The sequence below is a fragment of the Dipodomys merriami genome, unplaced genomic scaffold (genome assembly GCF_024711535.1).
Source record: "Dipodomys merriami isolate MVZ:Mamm:240054 unplaced genomic scaffold, mDipMer1.0.p SCAF_37, whole genome shotgun sequence".
Lineage (NCBI taxonomy): Eukaryota > Metazoa > Chordata > Mammalia > Rodentia > Heteromyidae > Dipodomys > Dipodomys merriami.
The window spans coordinates 3,868,903-3,889,804 of record NW_027205270.1 but is presented as its reverse complement, the minus strand read 5'-3'; the positions used below and the strand labels follow the sequence as shown (position 1 = coordinate 3,889,804).

The following is a 20,902-nucleotide window of genomic DNA, read 5'->3' as shown; positions in this document are numbered from 1 at the left end:
CCAGCTCTCACACACTGATCTAACACAGCGGAATAGAAAACGCAGCAAGCAGCTAGTGTGTGTGTGTGTGTGTGTGTGTGTGTATAGAAAACGCAGCAAGCAGCTAGTGTGTGTGTGTGTGTGTGTGTATAGAAAACGCAGCAAGCAGCTAGTGTGTGTGTGTGTGTGTGTGTGTGTGTGTGTGTGTGTGTGTGTGTGTGTGTGTGTGTGTGTGTGTGTGTGTGTGTGTGTGTGTGTGTGTGTGTGTGTGTGTGTGTGTGTGTGTGTGTGTGTGTGTGTGTGTGTGTGTGTGGTGTCCTGGGCACTGTCCCTGAGCTAGCACTTTACCCCCTGAACCATAGTTCCACTTCCAGCTTTTCTGATTAGTTGAAGGTAAGAGTCACAGACTCTCCCAAACAGGCTGCCTTTGAAGCACAGTGCTCAGATCTCAGCTTCCCCAGTAGCTAGGGTCATAGGCATGAACCAGTGGCGTCCAGCAGGGCAGCAGTTGTTCTTGATTATGTAGTTTGGGTCTGCTCATCTGGCCTGTTTCCTTTCTTCAGTTCTCCCATCACCTATATAATCAACTCACTGTAATTGAATGTTTGTAGTAACTAGAGGTAATTATTTTCCTAGCTGGAACCTGAAATAAGATGGATAGACCCATTATATGGGCAGTTTCTCTTTCTAGTTCTCATAAGCTCTATCATAGTAGATATCCTTAGAGCTAAATATAGTTCCTCACCACAAATTTCTACAGTATTTCCCCTTGTAAATGTGCTATACTGGTTGGGATTTCTACTAATGAGAATGCTCCCATTATCTCACCAATTTATCATAAATACAAGACCTAATTTTCATTTATCTCCCATCACTGCTAATCCCCCCCCTCTTTTGGCCAGTCCTGGGGCTTGAACTCAGGGTCTGTGCAATGTCCCTGAGCCTCTCTGTGCTCAAGACTAGCACTCTACCACTGGAGCCTCGGTGCCACTTCCAGCTTTTTCTGTGTATATGGTACTAAGGAAAACCCAGGGCTTCAGGCATGCTAGGCAAGTACTCTACCACTAAGCCACATACCCAGCCCCACTGTTAATTTCTTTTTTTTGGGAAGGGGTCCGGTCATGGGGCCTGAACTCTGGGCCTGGGCACTGTCCCTCAGCTCTTCAGCTCAAGGCTAGAGCTCTACCACTTGAGCCACAGCACCACTTCCGGCTTTTCTCTCTTTGCTTATGTGGTGCTGAGGAATCGAACCCAGGGCCTCGAGCATGCAAGGCAAGCGCTCTACCACTGAGCCACCTTCCCAGCCCTCCCCCCCAACTGTTAATTTCTTAACCTTGCCTGTCTAACTCAGTTATCATCAAGCAACATTGTCAATGTCAATGGGAATCACTAAGGTCCTCTGGGAAATTCACTTCCCGGTTGTACATTTTATTGAGGAGGGAAAAAGGCTGGTGGGGAGAGAACAGAGGAAGGTGCTTTATGGATGGTCACAGGAGGGCTATGTGTCCTGAAACTGAGACCAGCTGGAGGCCCTGGAGGAGGCTAAACTCAAGTCCTGCTACTTGAGCAGGAGATGCTGGCTAGCCATGGTTTCTAGTAGTGACAATCTAGGGCTTGGGATAGCCCAGGAAGTCACCATCCAGTTCCATTTGGACTGGGTTTCTGAGAAGGGAAATATATGGGATCAAACCACGTTTTATCCACAAGACTGTAAAACACATGCAGGTTGGCCTTCATTAACACAGGGTCCATATTCACAGATTCAATCAATCAACTTCAGAAGTATTTGGGAAAATCTACTGCATCTGAGAGAGGGAAGAGACCACAGTCAAGAATCCAAAGTGTATCCTACAAAATTAAGATGAGTGAGGGGTAGGTAGTGAAAGGAATGGGTAATATTGAAAGGGGTGACATTGATCGAGATATATGCTATTCATCAACTGTTTTAATGGCAACTCCTTTGTACAACTACTTAAATAAAAAAAAATACTTAAACATGGAAAACTGCTCCAAGATATCGCATCTGTATTAAACACACACAGATGGTATTCTTGTTCTTATACCCTAAATTATATAGAATAACTACATTGTTTTAGGCATTATAAGTCATTCCAAACAATTTAAATACTGGAGTTATGTTCATAGGCTGTATTTTATGTAAGGGGCTTAAACATTCATGGATATTGGTTCAGGCGGATCCTACAAGCAATTCTACTTGCATCGCATGATGCATCTAATCAGCATCTAATCAGCATCAGGGCACCCCTGATTCATTCATTCATCAGACTAGCCAAGGAAGGCACCCACACTTCATTCTATACTCTTAAATGCACACGTTTTGTTCAGATCACACACTGAAGACTTCGGAAAATGTTAAAATTTATTAATCATAGGTAACACCACATAGTTAATTCAACTAGTTCTCTATTGTACACAGTGACATCATCTTCACAAGACTGAAAGCTCAAGGATTTGAGATGCAGTGTCCGGCACATCCCGGTCAGACTGAGATCCACTGGATGTAGCATCAGCTAGGGGCTATCCGCGTAGTGCTAGGAACACAGTCAACATGCGTGGTCCGGATTGGACCTGATTGGAAGCCAACAGCACAATACGTCTTTGACAGCCACCCACCCAACATCTCTACTTCTCAAAATAAGTGTAATACTTATAGATGGTACCTAATTTTAAAAAAGTAAAATTTATTTAAAAACTTAAGAATAAATTAAGTTAAAATCTATCTGTATTTCATGTGTATCCTTTAGGGAGCCATAAATGTGCACATGACTTGTGGCCTTCATTGTAGCTGGAGGCACCAATGTTTTAGGTCAATAATTACAGATGAGGGCAAAGGAACTACATCAGACAAGCAAAGCAAGCCTGGAATAAAGGAGGATGTGTTAGTTCTCTTTCCTCTATGCTTCCCAGAACTCGAGTAACTTTCACCTTGTTCAAAAACCAGCCAGTAACATTATTTCAACTTAGCCAAAAGTTAAAATACTGTGCAAAAACATCGGTGCAAATTAAGTGAGTTTCTATCTTCTTTCCTTTTTGATCCTTGTATCCTATTTCATAGTGTTACAAGGTTATTACTTCTCAATCAGGCTGCATCCAGGCTTCATGTCTGTGGATAGCTGAGGGCAGATGTGGGTAAATGAAGTCAGAATTAACTGTGCTCTTGGAAAGTAGAGTATGGGCGCTTTTATGCCACTCCCATCTCTGCCAACAGTGTGAAATAAATAACGTGTATAAAAAAAAATAAAAACAGGTCAGCAGATCGATACCAGCGCAGTCCAGGGAAGCAGAGACACAACAGTTGTTGTACAACACTTACAAAACAAACCCTAGGTGGACTTTGCTAGGAGGACACAAATACCTCCCCCCAAAATGTCATCCCTGAGGTTTCATTTGGTTTGGCTGTTTAATTGCTCCATTTTGGTTTGTCGGTGATGAACACATACATTTTTAATATAAATTTTTGGTGGGCTTTTCTTTATCTCATCAGCTTTAAAAATACTACTTACTGATTGCCCTAAGAATAAAGAATAAAAGCTGCTAAGCATTGAGTATTTTTGAAATGATTCCTTTGGTTTCCTTTGGGTAACACGTGACACGTAACATACCCAGGAAAAGCTCTTGACAGAGCAGCCAGTTTGCTGTGGTTTCTCCAATCCATTGCCAGCCTCTGTCTCCATCCCGACCTCCCATGCATTCCCTACACTGTCAAGGAAGGAGCAACCAGAAAGCTGACCTTTGCTAGTCACTCACCCGGAAGAAGTTTCTTTCTCTTCCTGTGGGCAAATGAGGTATTTCTAGTCAGTACCTTTGCCTCACCTCTTTAACTACACTGATCTACTAACGAGGCCAAGGGTGAGGAGATCATGCTTACCTATATACACAACAAATGAACATATAAATACAATACATATGAATTAACCATTACACGACAAAGGAGTACGCCTACTTCATGAGCTAAATAAATTTCAAACATAAATTAAAATGAAAATACAGTATTTCTCCACTTTTGTAGGGGGGAAAAAATTAAACAAACAAAACTCAAAAGCTCCCCCTCTCCCAAGGGTCCAAGGCTCACGGGTAATACAGGAGGTCACGATGTGGTATGACGAAAAACTCTCTTGTGGGATGTGGCAACTCTTGGCTTTGGTTTCACTATCCAGCTGTGGGGTGGCCGATTCCAGAAGCACAATCTGGAACCCGCCGAGCAGTACTTTTACAGGCAAGTTGTGAAGAGCTGAAGCCACTCATCCATGGCTCCCCCTCCCTCCCCCCCATCCCTCCCCACATCTGCCTGCAGAAGATCAGGCTCGAGTCATTAGTGGAGATCTCCCAAATCTCTGATGAGACTAGCAGCATCAGAGCTTTCCACCTAGAAATGTCCCCTTCAGCTCCAAGGTAGAGCAGCCAGGATCTTCCCCAGTCTCCACTCTGTAGGAATTCTGCCAGGGGGAATGGCTAAAACCTTTCCAACCACTTTGAAGGTTTAAGAGAACCAATGGGAATGGTTGTGACCAGTGTGAACAAATCCTTTCTTCCATGTCTCAGGAAGGCCCAAGGTGTGGGTACCGAACTACGGTGAGAATACAGAGACAAAACCCAGTGCAGTGGAGTCCTGTCTGCCAAGGAAAAGCTGGGGGACTGTCTCTGACACAAGAGGATGACACCTTTTAATTTAAAACAGGGAAGAGGGGAAGGAGAGAAGTCCCTTCCGGTGTCTATCGCTGTCCGGCCTCCCGGATGCGGCAGGCCACAGCAGTGATGAGAGCCGCTCCCTTTCCGCTGCCATCCTCAGACTCCAAGAAAGACACGTCACACTTGGGAGCCAGGTCCTTGACTGTCTCGTGCATGACTTTGGCAAAGCTGGAAAAAGGGGAAGACACACACAAGAGAAAGAAAAATGTACCTTAGTCGTGACTGGGTTGTGTCCTCAGAGGTGAGACCCTCAGAAACAGATGCTGGAAAGTCAGGGATAAGTCAGATGATAAGCAAGTCAAATGCTACAATGTAGCAAATCTTCAAAGGTATTGTGTGTCAGGACACTGAGGCTTAGAATAATACCCCCAAGTTCTAACAAGACAGTGAGCAATCCTGGAGAGCTGTACGTTTAAAGGAAATCAGTGAAAGATAGATTCAACCAAGGGTGGCGAGACACGCCTATCAGCCCAGCATTAGGAAGTGGAGGCAGGAGAATCATAAACTCAGCGCTACCCTGCAGTACATAGTAAGGCCCTGTCACAAGGAAAAAAAGGGGGGGAGGTGGAAGATGAGAGAAGCAAAACAGTAATAAGGGGAAAAAGAAAGATGGAGAGAATGTACTCATCTTACTGTATCCCCCTCTGTATCTTCGCAATAAAAAAATATTAAAAAACAAAGAAAAAAAGATGGAGAAAAGACATTTGGGTACTTCTACACTGAGGAGGTGGGCCAGCGTTGCGGGCCAGGGGCTCTGTCATGACCATGCTTCTGTAGAAGCATGAGCACAATCTCTGACAATATATAAACATGTGGAATGGTGGCAGTCCAACGAAACTTTACTTACAAAAGCAGTCAGTATTTGCCCCAAACTCTGCCCCAAACTACAAAAAATAAAATAAAAAATAATAATCCTGCTTGAGTTCAAGCATATATTCTAAAATATGTTTACCACACCACTCACAGCAGTATTGTTTCTAATAGTCAAAATATAAAATGAGCTGGGTGCCAGTGGCTCAGGCCTGTAATCCCAGAAACTCAGGAGATCTGAGGATCACTATTCAAAGCGAGCCAGGCCAGAAAAGTCTCCATGAGACTCTTATCTCCAATTAACCAATCCAAAACCAGAAGTGGAGCTGTAGCTCAAAGTGATAGAATGCGAACCCTGAGCAAAAACAGCTCAAGGACAGAGCCCAGGCTCTGAGTTCCAAACCCCACACAACCAACAATAACAACAAATCTTACAATGAAGGAAGCATCACATGAACAGTAAAAGCAATGGTAATTCACTTATTTGAAAGTCTGAGATTCAGTCACCCAACCACATACTTCAGTGAGTGTGTCTCAAAAACAGTGAATTAGTAAACACCTACATGAGATGCTGAGGCAGGATGCAATGCTTGAGTTCTGGGAGTTTAAAACCAGCCTGAGGAACATAGTGAGATCTTGTCTCAAGATAAACAAAAGTAAAACTAAATAAGCTGGTGCCCGTGGCTCATGCTTGTAATTCCTAGCTACTCAGGAGGCTGAAGATCACAGTTTGAAGCTAGCCTCGGCAGGAAATTCCATGAGACTCTTCCAAAAAGCCAGAAGTACAGCTGTGACTCAAGTGGCAGCGTGTCTGCCTTGAGCAAAAAGGCTCAGGGACAGCACCCAGTCCTTGAGTTCAAGCCTCAAGACTGGCCAAAAATACATAAATAAAATTAATTAATAACAAACACTGTGTGAGAAAAGCCAACCACAGAAGAGATGTCACGTAATTCCATCATGACAAGTTCCACAATAAATAAGCAAAACTATAACAATATAGATGTATACATAGGTACATGGGAAAAACAGATACACCCAACACAGCACTTCTTACTGGAAGTGCAGAGTGAGGGTGCAGCTGGGCGGGGTCAGAAGAAGCTCCAAATGCCCGTGAAACACGGGCCTGCTTCTGATTGATTCGTCTTCAGACTGTAAACATGAAAAGAACCGCAGTAGCTTGTGATCTGCTATGGAGAGAGAAGGGAAAGAACGGAGCTGCAGAATACAAGACAGATGAGACAGGGTGGCCAGGTCCGGTACTCACTGAGGATGGAGCTTGTAGAGGGTCCCGTCCACACCCACTGTGACTTTGAGGGTGTCCAGCCCCCGGTTTTCTCGTATCTTATCCACCACGGCAGCCATGCCTGCACCACAGAGCTGGGCCGCCCGCCGAGCCACCACGGTGCACACCTCCTTGACAATGATGCTGTCATCGCAAGTGCTCTCGAGGCCCAAGTGGCGGAGGATGGCGCGCACCTGCAGCAGGGCCAGGCAGTCGCTGAGGTGGGAGAGAATGTAGGTCAGTCATGCAGATAAGACTCTGTGGCCTCCCTGTCCAGAGTCTACCCAGAGTTCTGGAAAGCTGAGCCCCAATGGCTCACACTTGTAATTCTAGCTCCTCAGGAGGCTGGGATCTGAGGATTGTGGTGCAAAGGCCAGTCCAGGCAGGTGCCTGGGATCAAGTGGTAGAGTATCAAGCCTGAACAAAAAAGGTAAGGAGACAGCAGCCAGGCCCTGCATTACAGCCCAGGACCAGCACCAAAAACAAACAAATGAATAATTGGTGGGAGAGAGCTGGTCCTGAACACAGCAGTGTTCATCCCACTGAAGCACATCGACTCTTCCTCAGGGTAACAGGTGAGTGAAGGGATGGCTCCTCATTCTACTTTACCTACCCAGGGAGAGCACTGCTACTACAAAACGGATTACTGAAAGCAGAAAGCAATTCACTGCGGATTCAACTCATTTAGAAATATCAAAGACAGTGGCAATGGCAGCAAGTGGCCATTTTCTAGTTGCGAAGCTGTTTTCACATCCTTTCTCTTGTTGTTGCTGTCAGTGGGTCCACAGGACAGGCATTAATTAACCAGCGTTGGACTCCTGCTTACTGTCTGCATCTGTTTGGGCATTACTTATGAAACAGATGTAAATAAACATCACAGGAAGAAAATAAAAGCTCTGACATAAAAGGAACTGCTTTAGAAAACTGGAATCACATTCTCGATTATCCACAGACAGGCAAGCTAGAACATTTTCTCTCTAGTCACTGGTGCAGACACCCTAGAGGTGCATTTGTGTCAGCACTCTGTTTCCTGGTATATGGCCTGAGAGTAATGACAGCATTAATCTTTAAAGGGCTCTGAAATGCACATTCTAATTTGGAGCAGAATTTTCTGCCTTGGACTGGGGGGGGGGGGGGCGGGAAGGGGGTTGCTCTAATGAGCTGCCTCACTACACGCTTCTGCATTGTCTGACAATCCCATCTGGACTTGATCCTTATCACCCAATTACTGGAAGCCAGCAGGTAGGAAAGCCCTCCAAGCTGAATACAGATGCTTTACTTGATACCATCCTCTGTGCTTTCTTTTCCAGTTACATCCTAGGAGCAAGTATCTCTCTAGCTTTTATACATGATGGAAACACAACAACAGTTTTCATGACCTCACATCATGTTCAGTCTTTTGTACAAATGTCATGTGAAAATGGGGGAGCCATCTGTGCTTTAGCTGAGTGTAGTGGCTCACGCCTGTAATCCTTACTACTTGGTAGACTGAGAGAGCGGGTTGTGGTCTGAGGCCAACGCAGGCAAATTTGTAAGACTCCATATCTCAATCAATTGTTGGGTGTGGTAATGAACACCTGTTATCCCAACTACTGGGGAAACACAATGGCTGGGTGTAGTGACACACTCCTGTCATCCCCAGCAACATAGGAAAGCACAAATATGAGGATCACAGCCCAGGACAGCCCAGCTTAAAATGCAAGACCCTACCTTGAAAATAACCAATGCACGAAGGAGCTAGAGGCATGTCTCAAGTGATAGAGGCCCTGAGTTCAATTCTCAATACCACCACTACCACTACCAACAACAACAACAAAAGTGAGCTTTGTTTGTGAAAGCCACTTGGGTCTTGAGCTGTGGAAATCCTTTATCTTTTCTCTCTGTGAGGAAAAAAAGGAGGATATACATGGTCCTACCTTACCCAGTCCTTGCATTCTCACCTTTCAATCTGAGACAGGAACTTGGTTTCAAAGATTCCCCGAGTCTTGAGCCGCTCTGAGATGCGGCCACGGAAGAGCAGCCCACGCTTAGTAAAGTCGATGAGGATGTTACGGACAATCTCACCCAAGTACATGCCGCTGATCATTTTCTCAAACCTGCCAGGGGGACAATGTTCAAGCAGTTTAGCAGGGAAGGTGCTGGATGTGCTGAGAAAGAACAGAAAAAGAGGACAGAAGATGCCCCTTGATGGAAAGGAATTGGTTCCCTTGGGCAAAATTCTCAAGAGTCCTCTCATGCTGACCCACCACTTTCAGCAAAATAGATCACAGGGTGTCTGAGGTCCACAGGGCTTCCTGAGATTGGGCCCCACCTGGGCTCATTTCCTTTGCAAGGATTATTCCCTTGAGAAGAAAACAAACCCCACCATGCTTCCAGGAACAGCAGGGGGCAGGGATGGAGCAGGAGAAGTTTGTCCTTGATCTCACTAGGAAGTTAGCATGCTTTCTCCTAGACCTAGTCGTTTTTAAGCAACTACTGTCAACAGCAGCCCACTGCCCTGATCCCTAGAAGTGAGCATGGACATGCTTGAACATCTTTGAACCCTGCATAGTATCTCTTCAAAAAAAAAAAAAAACAACACAAGGGCTGGAAAGGTGGCTCAGTGGTAGAGTACCTGCCTTGAATGCATGAGGCCCTGGGTTCGATTCCTTATCACCACATAAGCAGAAAACTCCAGAAGTGACACTGTGGCTCAAGTGGTAGAGTGCTAGCCTTGAGCTGAAGAGCTGAGGAACAGCACCTGGGCCCAGAGTTCAGGCCCCACAACCAACCCCCCCCCCAAAAAAAAACCCAAGGCTACCAGTTTCAAATACACCCCACCACAACTGATTATTTATTTATTTTATTTATTGATGGTCCTGGGGCTTTACCTTGGGGCTTGGGTTCTGTCCCTGAGCCTCTTTGTGCTCAAGGCTTACGCTCTACTACTTGACCTACAGCACCACTTCTGGCTTTTTCCGAGTAGTTTGTTTGGGATCAAAGTCTCATGGCCTTTACTGATTGAACTGGCTTCAAACCACAGTCCTTAGATCTCAAACCTCCTAAGTAGCTAGGATTATAGGCATGAGCATGGTCCTGGATAAAGCAGTTATGACACTATAGATAATATTCTAATGGGAAATGAGTTCGATCTAGGCCTGCCTCTTAGTTCAGAGCCTCCACTACCTCCTCTGGGCTTGGTGATGCTGGAGGCCACTTTTCCCATTCTACCAGTAGAGGGTACTGTATGCAGAATGGAGACACAGGAGAAAAAGAAAGGCTTGACTCTTCCTGGTGCCTCCCAGCACTACTTATTTATCCTTAATCCAGGGTTAAGCAGATGGTTCTACCATTATCTGTTTCCTTGTAGTTCAGACTTAAGGCTCTTAACACTCCCCCGCCTGTTCTCCCAGGCCTCTGGATAAGAACTGCTTACATTTATTCACTCAAACTTTCCACATGAATTTGACAAGAAAACTTTTCAAAGAAGTCCTTAGCACCTAAAGAGAACAAGCATCCTGGGAAATGCTGCAGTGGCAACTCAGATCACCAGCTGGGGTCCACCTCTGGGATGCCAGGCCCACCACACACAGTTGGGTGCCTACCTCTGTTTGCCTGCGTTGAGAGAGAGCTCATCCACAGCCACATCAAACTCCGTGCGGAAGTCATCCAGGCATCCATTGTCCCCAAAAGCCCCCCATTCCATGTTGACGCACATCCGTCCCTCCTCTCCATCCACCAGCTCCACGTTGCGCATCTCCTCCATGTAGCAGGCATTGCTGCCTGTGCCTGCCAATCACAGAGCACCGGGCTTCAATCAGCATCACCCTCCCATCCACCTAAGGATGTTCATCCCCACATGGGAAGGCCAGGAGTGTCCTTACCAACGATAAGACCAACTTCACAGTGAGGGTCCTCATAGCCACAGGTCATCATAGTTCCGACTGTATCATTCACCACAGCAACCACATCTAAGTCAAACTCCTGAGGTGGAAACAGACACTTAATCCACAAGGGAGCCACAGCATTCTCCTTTCAGACATGTCTAACCAAGATTTCTATGTATGTAAAGCCTATTTCATATGGCATGGCTTATTCTCTCAATTCACTCAGGCATCTGCTCAAATGTGCCCACTTTAGAGACACCTCCCTGGATAGTAGCCTTCAGGTGCATCTGCTCTCTGCTTTCCTCATCCAACTTTACTTTTCTTTATAGCCCCTAACAGCAACCCCACCACCACTACCACATCCTGGGCACAGAATAAAACTTCCTTGGAGTCCTTCCTGACTCTTTATGTCCAGAGCAGGGCTTGACGGACAGCAAATACTTAACTATTTATGAGTGATAAGTTAATGTTCCCCCAACCAAAGCAACCACACTCAAATGTTGCCCCCAACCTCTGAACACGTGGATCATTTCAGATATCAGGGAATGGATGCACAGGGCCTTACCATACCACGGCTCTCTCACCTCTCGCCGGTGAATTGCTTCCTTCAGCAAGGTGACCACATCCTCGCCCTCACAGCCAGACGCCTTGAAACCCTTTGTCCACTTGAGCAGAATGCTCTAAAATTCACACATGCACATGGAGGAGACATCAGAAATGGACACCCAACCATTCCTGAAGCACATTCTCCTCCCAGCTCAGACAGATTCCCGGGAATAGCCAGTCATCTCATCCACAAATAACCCTAAACTTGCTTCTAAGTTACTGACGACTTAGATTTACTGACTACTGCCTGGACTACTGACTATGCTGTGCACCTAGGCTAAGCACATCACCTGTGTTACATCATTTAATCCTCGCAGCCACCCTGTGGAACATTGACCAGGATCACACCCACCATACAGGTAACTAAACCACTGGGATACCTCATCCAAGACCTACAGTTTGAAGAGAGGAACAGGGCTCTCACCAAGGCCTGCTGGGTCCATCTGCACTATGCAGAAGCCCCTATACACTTGTTTTCTTGCTACACTAACTAGTGTACCCTGCTCTCATCCTGTATTCACATCACAAAGGCCAATTGTGGGTCTCTGAATTTCTAGACTGCAGTATGAAACAAACCAATGCCTTGTCCATGGCTAGCAGGAAGCACATCCTACCCCCATCCCCTCCATCTGTCAGTCAGGAGTCCCTCCAGGCTCCTCAGAATCCATTAAAGATGCAGGCTCATCTTTAATGCGCCTTTTGCGGTGTCACAGGGTCATCACACAGGTCATCTGCCCATCAGCTCTGCACATGGAACAGGTGTTTATTCCCCAGAGCCCTCTGTACTGTGCAGCCATCAGCAACGAGCACATCAAGATCCCTTTCTCAAATGTCTAGGACAGTGGGTGGTGTGCCCAGAGTGGGCTCATACCACCAACTTGCATGGTTGTCTCAGGTTTGTTCATGGTTCATGCCCTGCTGCCTGAGCATTTCTTTCATCAGCCTGGATGTGTCACACTGTGGCTAGATCCCAAGAGATCCAGAAGAACAAAGCGTATTCCTGTGGAACCCTGTCTTACACACCCACATCCACACAAGAGTGTGCTTGTCTTTGCCCTTCTTGTATGCAAATCAGTCCTATCTCTGGCAAAAGTTTGCATTTGGCACTTTAAAGTTTATAGAATATCCAAATAACACCAACATCATTAAAAGTGATCCTTATAATAAGACAACACCAGGCTCCAAACAGCTGTGAGGCTTGCCCAAGGTGAGTGATGAGTAAATACAGCCAAAGGGCCCCCAGGTTGGTTTGTGTGCCTCCATCAGCAAGATGAGCTCACTAGAGCCAACAAGAGCCTTCTGCTTTGTTGGCTCTTAACTTTTATAGCTCTGCACTTAACATCTGCTCCTTATAGGAACTCAGAACATATAGCACAGTGATCTTAAATCTTAACAATTCAGACAGTAACCGTTAACGTAACCTCCAGCTTGCCTGATGCGTTGGATAGCATCTGCTTAAAATTTTTAGGGCAAGGTACCAGTGGCTCACATCTATAATCCTAGCCATTTGGGGCACTGAGATCAGGAGGATTGTAGTTCAAGGCCAGCACAGGCAACAAATTCATGAGAACCCCCTTCAACCAATAGCTGGACTTAGCTGTGTGTACCTATTATCCTGTCTACATTGGGAAGCATAAAACAGGCAGATCACTGTCCAGGTGTGGGCGTAGGTGAAAAAGCAAGATCCTACCTCCAAATAACAGGCATAAAAAATAGGGCTGGATGATGGAATGTGGCTTAGTGGTAGAGTGCTTAAATAGCATGCATAAAGCCCTGGGTTCAATTCCTCAGTAGCACATAAACAGAAAAAGCCAGAAGTGGTGCTGTGGCTCAAGTGGTGGTGCACTAACCATGAGCACAGAGAGGCTCAGGGACAGAGCCCAGGCCAGGAGTTCAAGTACAAGGACAGGCAGGAAAAAAATAGGGCTGGAGGCATGGTAGTACAGCATCTCCCTGGCAAGCTCCAAGACCTATGTTTAAAACCAATCACACTCTCACCCCTACACACATAGGAAAAAGCCTGGAAGGATATATGCTGGCAAGTTTCAACCTGCAGCTTGCATATATGCTGGCTGTGACATGAAAGGATCAACTACTCTTGACAATGAAGTCATCAGCTCAGATCCAAGCACTGCCTGTTCAGTTCTCTTCCACTTTTCAACTAACTCATGTCCTGAACATCTAGAGCACCAGACTTTCACCCACCTGTTCATCCATCCAAGGCAAATCAAAGGGAATGAAACCACAGAATAACCAGTGCATCGATACAATAAAAAGATAATAAACCAGTGCATCGATACAATAAACAGATGCACAGAATAAACAGTGCATCGAGATAGAAGGAAAACCTCCTGGGCCCCTATCAAGGGCCTACAGAGTAGGAGGGCAGAATCTGAGCACTGGAGTTTAGATGTGAAGAAACTAGAATTCAAATCATGGCTTGGCCATTGCTAGACTAGGTGGAGCAAACCACTCAGCAACACTGCAAATCATCTTCCTCTCTGTCGAATGGATATACAAATACCTATTATATAGTCACTGTGTGGATTAAATGAGATAATGCACAGAGGAAGACCAGCGTAGTATGTGCCACAGAGTACTCTAAACATGTGGCTTAATATTTTGATGAACCAGTCCCAAAGACTGGTGAATCCAAGCTAACCTACTTAATGAGCCGTGACTAAGGTAGGGGCTCCCTTCCTACCTTCCAATGGCTATTCATGACCTTGTTTCCTTCCTCTCAGTTCATCTTTGTGTGTGCTGATACTGGGGCTTGAACTCAGGGTCAGGGCCTGAACCCTGTCCCTGAGCTTCTTTAGGACACCTAAGCTAGCGTCCTACCACTTGAGCCACAGCTCCACTTGTTAGTTAATTGGAGATAAGAGTCTTCATGGACTTTCTTGACTTCAAACTGTGATCCTCAGATCTCAGCCTCCTTGAGTAGCTAGAATTACAGAGGGAGAGCCACTGGCACCTGGCTTCAGCTCAACTTTTGCTCCTGCTCCAAACTCGGGCTAGCTGATGGTCAGTAAAGCCCCCAAAAGAGTCCTCTAGGAAGGAACTGTTACCTCATCCAGGCTGTTCTGCTGGCAGGGGAAGGAGAAGGTGAAACCCAGAGGCAGGGACACACCCTTCATGCCCATGTACTCCAGGAAGTCGGCGATGCATTGGACGATGTGGTCAAAGAGCTGCAGAGAGAAGATGGGACGGCTGAGGAAGGGGCTGCGGCCAGGGAAGGCTGCCTCCAGCAGCAGGGCCCTTCCACCCAGAAGGAAGACAGGCTATCATGAGCCTGAGACGACACTGGCTCTCCAGGGCCCCGGGTGAGCAGAGAAGGTGCTATCTTTGAGGACAGGGAGGACTCTCAGGCTTTCCCAGGAGCCCCGGGCCTCACCTCCTCCCCTGTGCCGTGCATGACCTCCTGCGGAATGGCGTAGATCTTGTTGTGCATCTCCACTCCTCTCCGCTTCCCGTTCCGCACACGAACCAGAAGGACCCGGAAATTGGTTCCTCCGAGGTCCAAAGCCAAGAAATCCCCTTTCTCTGAAGAGAAGAAAAAAGATGCTGGTTTATGCACCTTCCTGATAGCTGTTCATCCACAGAGGCCCACACTTCAGAAGGTGACGGAGTGGACAGAGCTCCAGCTAACAGCAAAGAAAGTCCTTCTGGCTCCTTGGTGGTTTTCAATGAGTTCCTATATTGGGCCTGAACTGTCAGAATGCACACAGGAAATGGGGATATAGCTTCAAACTAAATGCGCCATTTGTGCCAAATCAAATGTCACCCCGGGTTAGATTCTAGAATAAAACAGAAAAGTGCAATTCTTTAAGGGAACTTGAAAGGAAATTTTAAAAAATGAACAACAGTCTTTTGCTGGGCAATTCCAATGAGCTATAAGCTTCACACTTAGTCTTCCTCCCACCCTTAGGTAACCTCTTATGGAAAGGTAAGCACAGACCGAACTCCAGTTCTACCTGTAGAGCCTATACCATCCATGCTACACTGATCTCACAGATCATTTTCTCTGATCTGGAGAAAAACTGTTAGTAAGTTCTTAAGACTTTCACCAGAGGCAGAAGGAACTGTTCTTCTGTGGGCCATAGAGTCTGGAGCAACCACTCCATTTTGCCAGGGAAGAGGAAAGCCATCATAAACAATTTGTATTATAGATGAATGGGGATAGCTGCATGCTGATAAACTATTTACAAAAGTAAATCTAGGCCAAGTGCCAGTGCCTCACACCTGTAATCCTAGCGAGGTAGGAGGCTGAGATCCGAGGATCACAGTTCAAAGTCAGCCAGGTAAAATACTAGAGACACTTACCTCCCATTAGCCAGCACTAAATGGATGTTGAGCTGTGGCTCAAGTGGTAGAGTATTATAGCCTTGAACAAAGAAAGCTAAGGAAGAGTACCCTGAGTTCAAGCCCCTCACTAAATAAATAAATAAGCAAGCAAGCGAACCAGGGCCAAATCTAAATCATGGAATACAGTTTATGGCCTGACACAGAATAATGTGGTAATCATGAGAGCTTATTCTGGGACCTGAACTGATGAATGTGAATTTCAGCTCTGACACTGTCTAGTTATAAAAAAACTTAGGAGTGTTTCATAACTTCTCTATGACTCTGTTTTCTACCATATACACCAATTTGTTAATAAAACTAACTGCTAATCTTTAATAGTTAACAAATAATAAATGGATTAACAAAAGTGGGAGAGAGAGTAGGTTAAGATTATTACTATTTGCCTTTTTCAGAGGAAGCCCTTGTTGACTTTATGGACCACCAGAATTCTCTTAGAATAATGCAGCTGCAGAGACATGTCCTGATTTAAACAGCTAAGACTAATACTAAGGAAGCCCTCCCTGAACATCAACACCACAGTAAAAAGCCTTCCTGGTGGCATCCCTGGTTTGTACCTGAGCCATCAGGGGTGGCACAAACATAGGTGGGCAGCATCTTCACAGGGGCAATGGCGTGAGTCTCCTTGCTCAGACCTCGCTCCATTTCCACCTTCATCCTCCTCTTCACCTCCAGAAGCTGCTCACGGCTCAGCTTCAGAGGTTCCAGGGTTTTCTGGCGGGCTCGGTGTTGGTCAGCCAGCCGGTAGGCCACCGCTGTCACCATAGCTGCTCCTTTGCCACTGCCGTCCTCAGAGCGGAGGAAGCGAACATCACAGTCAGGCACCAGCCGCCGCACAGTCTTATGAAGACGCTTGGCAAAACTACAGCCACCCAAGTGGGTAAGAGACAGGCATCCACAGTTAAAGTCAGTGGTATAACATGATGGCACTGAAGCCCACTGCCTCCCCCTAGCTGCTCTGAATTTCCTCTCTCCACTCTTTCCCACCTCGTAGGCCACTATCTGATAACTCAAGCTAGTCAACTATGACCACCCTGGCTGGGTTTATCCTCCACTGAAAGCAAAGAGTCCTTCTAACAAGTCACTGTCTCATACATGCAGTCACATGAAGCCACATGGTCCTCACTGATAGGGCCAGTAGGCCAGGCCACAGCTTGTGCACCCAATCAGGTGCAGCAAGCCACCACTAGGGAGCCTGATGACAGAATCTGATGGTGGCTATCCACCTGCTTTTCACATTCTATCCCCTACTGTACTTGATGCTGCCCTGGAAAGATCCCAGGAGAAAAGTTTGAAATGCCTTTTGTCTGATGTTTTGGCCTCTTTTCTCAGTTCCTGCCATGGATCCCAAAAATGTCTGAATAGAGCTGAAGACAATAGATTTGTTCATCAAGAAACTCTCAGGATGGTAGCAGCTTTGAGCCAGGAGCTTGCCACTACTCCATGTATGATCTACAGGGCAGCAACTTCATTGGCCATTGTTCAAGATATGTTATCTCAGCTTAACATCAGTGGTGGTTCATGCCTGTAATCTTTACTCAGGAGGCTGAGATCTGAGGATCCAGGTTTGAATCACCCAGGAAGGAAAGTCTATTAGGTCTGAGCTCCAAGTAACCAGCAAAAAGTTAGAATTAGGACTGTAGCTCAAGTAGCCTTGAGTGTGAAAGTTGAGGGACAGTGCCCTAGGCCCTGAATTCAAGCCCTACTACTGGCGCGTGCGCGCGTGCGCGTGAGCACACACACACACACACACACACACACACACACACACACACACACACACACACACACACACACACACACACACACACACACACACACACAAGTGGGATCTCAGGGCCATCCTCATCCCTTCAGGTTCAGAATCTGCCTGTAGACAAGGTCTCTAGGTGCTCTGCCTGCACATTAAAGATTTAGAAGCACTGGGCTGAACAGCTAAGGAATCTCAGGTCCTAAGACTTCTGCCGTAACCAGTTCAGTTCATGAAGGCACATTGACCTGGGCCTCATTAGGAGAAAAATGATGAGAAATAAGTGAGCACAGAGAAAGACCACTAAAGCCCAATGGGTATATGAATATTTGGGTAGATATGAACCAAAGGATCAAATCATGGACAGGATAGGATTCATTAAATACCACAGTCAGACAGAAAAACTAGAAATGCCTTTCATCTGACTTTTCTTTTGCAAAGGCCTTCCATTCTAAGGAATATGAAATGCAGCTGATTCATGGAGTCAACCAGGTCCCAAGTGCTCTGGAGGCTCCATGACTCTGGGCACTAGGACACTTGACTCACTGGGGGTGTTTCTTGTAGACGGAGCCATCCACGCCAATGGTGGAGCGCAGGCGTTCCTCCCCCTTGTTCTCCTTGATGCGCCACAGCACAGCAGCCAGAGTAGCCGCACAGAGGCTGGCTGAGCGCGTGGACACGATCTGGCAGATCCGGTGAGTAGCCACGCAGTCCTCCTGCAGTGGATCTATGCCCAGACGCACCAGGACCTGGTAGGCCTTCTGGAGACCATCTTTTTCCCTGCAAAATGAAAAGATTACGTGTGCATGTCTGTTTTGCTGTAGCCAGTGAAAGGAGCTGTGGGCTGGCAAGGAAGCCCCCCAGCTATAGAAAATTCCTGCCAGGGCTGGGGTGGGATGTGGGGAGAGGGCAAAAAGGAAGAGTATAAACCAGTCCTCTCCTGGAACATCATACAGACACAAACGTACATCAAGTGCTATTCTGCACTGTCCTTCTAGGTGTCCTTTTCTTCCCGCAAGAGGATAACCAGAAATTCTTTTATGCAAACTATAGGAGGAGAAGCTCTGTTCACGGTGCTTCACACACTGAGTATGAACTTGTGCTATTCACTTGGCTTAGATAGAAGGGAGTCTCAGCCATCAGTGGCTTCTGAACATGAGTCTGGCTGTAGGAGCCACTCCTACCCTCTGTCTATCTGTGCCTGAAGATGGTGGGAAAGGCCCCAAACTGTGACCTAAGTGCCCTTCTGGGGAAATAAAAGCACTCTGTAAGAGTACTCATGTCCCTTCTGGGCTGAGCAAATAGTAGGTACAGTTCTTCTAAGGGGTTTTCACATCTTTCTTTGACATTGAAGTTCCTCTTCATATCTGGATCCTTAAACCACAGGACCTCCTCATTGTCCAAATGGAAATCTCAAAAACAGAACTCTGGGCTCAATTCTTAGGATATTGTTTGTTGAAAAATATCCCAACCATCTTTACTGAGCTGTGGGAATAAGTGCCTGCATCTTTGAGCATCCCAGAGCCTAATTCTTGGTTATGAAACAGGGATCAGAGTAATTTTTTTTTCTTTTTGGAGAAACTGCCAATGTGGAATGGAATGTCAGAGGTTCAGGAGAAGGACAAGGAAACAGATGAACATGAGTTATTAAGTGTTTTAATGCCTCCTGCTCTAAGCCCAAGGAAATGGACAAGTCTCAGTACATGGAAGCCACTTACTGAAATGGACAAGAGTAGAGATGAGTAAGTGAAATCACAGACCTAGCACTGGACACCTGAGACCCTCTTGTGGCCCTTCTTAACAGGTAGGAAATAAAAACAAAAAATAAAATACCCCTTACTTGTTTTCCAACTGCCTGCCCCAATTTTAGAGACTCAGTGAATTGGTGGGACCAGAAACTTACTCTTCAATATCTGAAACATCTTTGGTCTCAAAGGAGCCTGTGGTGAGGAGTTCTGGGCTGAGCTTCCCCTGAAAGAGTAGCTCTTCCTTGGCCATCTTCACCAGGATGAGCCTCACCAGCTCCCCCATGTACATCCCACTGATCATCTTCTCAAATCTGCGGGGAGAAGTAAACCAGAACAATGATGTCCCCACCATTAATGGACATGCAACTTTCATAGGAAGGTGAGACATCCATACACTTTAGAAGTCAGGGTATGTACAATTAAGAATTAACGTAGGTGTCACTACCCAGGGATCAGATGTCCAGAGCTGTGACAGCTCGGGTGGTTGTGAGGACTGTGCTGGGACAGTCCTGCAGGCTAGCTGACCTTAGACTATATAGAAAAGGACAGATAGGCCAAACTTGAGATAAAGTATGCTTCATATGTAGGGGAATTCTGATTAAACAAGGAGGACGGATATAGCCACTCTTCCACTCACAATGCCCTGCCCTTGTGGCCCATTGTTCATTCCTGAGAAAATGGACTAAAAAAAAACCTGGGACAGACAGGAAAACAACCTGGGACAGACACGGAGTAACAGAGCAAGGGTAGAAGGAAGAAAGCCCAGGACAGATCTTGAGAATCTGGGGATGAAGACAACAAAAGCTGGGAAGGTAGGTAAAGGTAAGAGGTATATTTCAGAAAGATGGCCTTCAAACTACAAAACCAGTTGGCTAATTTAATTTCTCAACACTAGGTGACACTGTTTGCTTTAGAATTTTAGTCTTTCTAGCCAGGACCATGGGAAACCAAGCCCTGGCAATTTTCTTTTTTAAGACCACTTGGTGTCTCAGAAAAAAATGTGGATCTGGGGAACAGGAGGCAACAGAAACTATGGTACTAACTAGAATAAGCTACAGAGACAAGGAGGCAGCAGAGCAGAAAGATGACAGGGGCTTAGAATTGCCTTCCAGAGAGAAAACCCAGGCCCTTAGGAGGTAACTTGCCCCAAACCCAAGGTCAGCCAGGTACTAGCGACTCACACTTGGAATCCTAGCTATTTGGGAGGCTGAGACAGGGAGAGTCTTAGTTTGAGGCCTGCCTGAGCACACACCATAGACTCCTTTCTCAATTGGTGGCTGGGCACAATTATAGATGTCTGTCATCTGTGCTACATAGGGGGCTGAGACTGGGAGGATCACTGTTCCAGGACAGCTTAGGCAGAAAAGTTGAAAGAGGGGCTGGGAATGTGGTTTCATGGTTGAGTGCTTGCCTAAGATGCATAAAGACCTGGGTTGGATTCCCCAGTACCACATAAACAGAAAAAGCCAGAAGTGGCATTGTGGCTCAAGTGGTAGAGCGCTAGCCTTGAGCAAAAGAAGCTCAAGGACAGTGTCCAGCCCTGAGTTCAAGCTCCAAGACTAGACAAAACAAAAACAAAAACAAAAACCCACACACAAGAAAAGTTAGAGATCTCAGCATGCACATGTCATCCCAACTATAATAGAAAGCATTCACTAACTAGGCAATCTCATTCCAGGTGTGTGCCCATGCAGGGAGACCATATCTCAAAATAATAATAACAATAATAATAATAGCATAATAAAAGGCTGGAGGCATGGTACAGCAGTAGAGAGCCTGCCTAACAATC

General features: G+C 46.2%; 1 protein-coding gene across 2 annotated transcripts in view; it reads right to left on the bottom strand.

Annotated features, from left to right (window-relative positions):
- Nucleotides 1-2,341: 2,341 nt before the first annotated feature.
- The window catches only part of Hk2 (hexokinase 2), a 198,581-nt gene continuing 180,020 nt past the window's right edge, over nucleotides 2,342-20,902 (bottom strand). For both annotated transcript variants that reach the window (XM_069989070.1, XM_069989069.1), the window contains 11 exons: nucleotides 19,269-19,424; nucleotides 17,912-18,145; nucleotides 16,173-16,477; nucleotides 14,648-14,796; nucleotides 14,322-14,441; nucleotides 11,232-11,327; nucleotides 10,645-10,744; nucleotides 10,366-10,549; nucleotides 8,722-8,877; nucleotides 6,764-6,997; nucleotides 2,342-4,857 (listed from right to left, as the gene is read on the bottom strand). In XM_069989070.1, coding sequence (XP_069845171.1) covers nucleotides 4,713-4,857; nucleotides 6,764-6,997; nucleotides 8,722-8,877; nucleotides 10,366-10,549; nucleotides 10,645-10,744; nucleotides 11,232-11,327; nucleotides 14,322-14,441; nucleotides 14,648-14,796; nucleotides 16,173-16,477; nucleotides 17,912-18,145; nucleotides 19,269-19,424 — 1,879 coding nt within the window. In that variant the 3' untranslated portion in view covers nucleotides 2,342-4,712. The remainder of the gene's footprint in view (nucleotides 4,858-6,763; nucleotides 6,998-8,721; nucleotides 8,878-10,365; nucleotides 10,550-10,644; nucleotides 10,745-11,231; nucleotides 11,328-14,321; nucleotides 14,442-14,647; nucleotides 14,797-16,172; nucleotides 16,478-17,911; nucleotides 18,146-19,268; nucleotides 19,425-20,902) is intronic.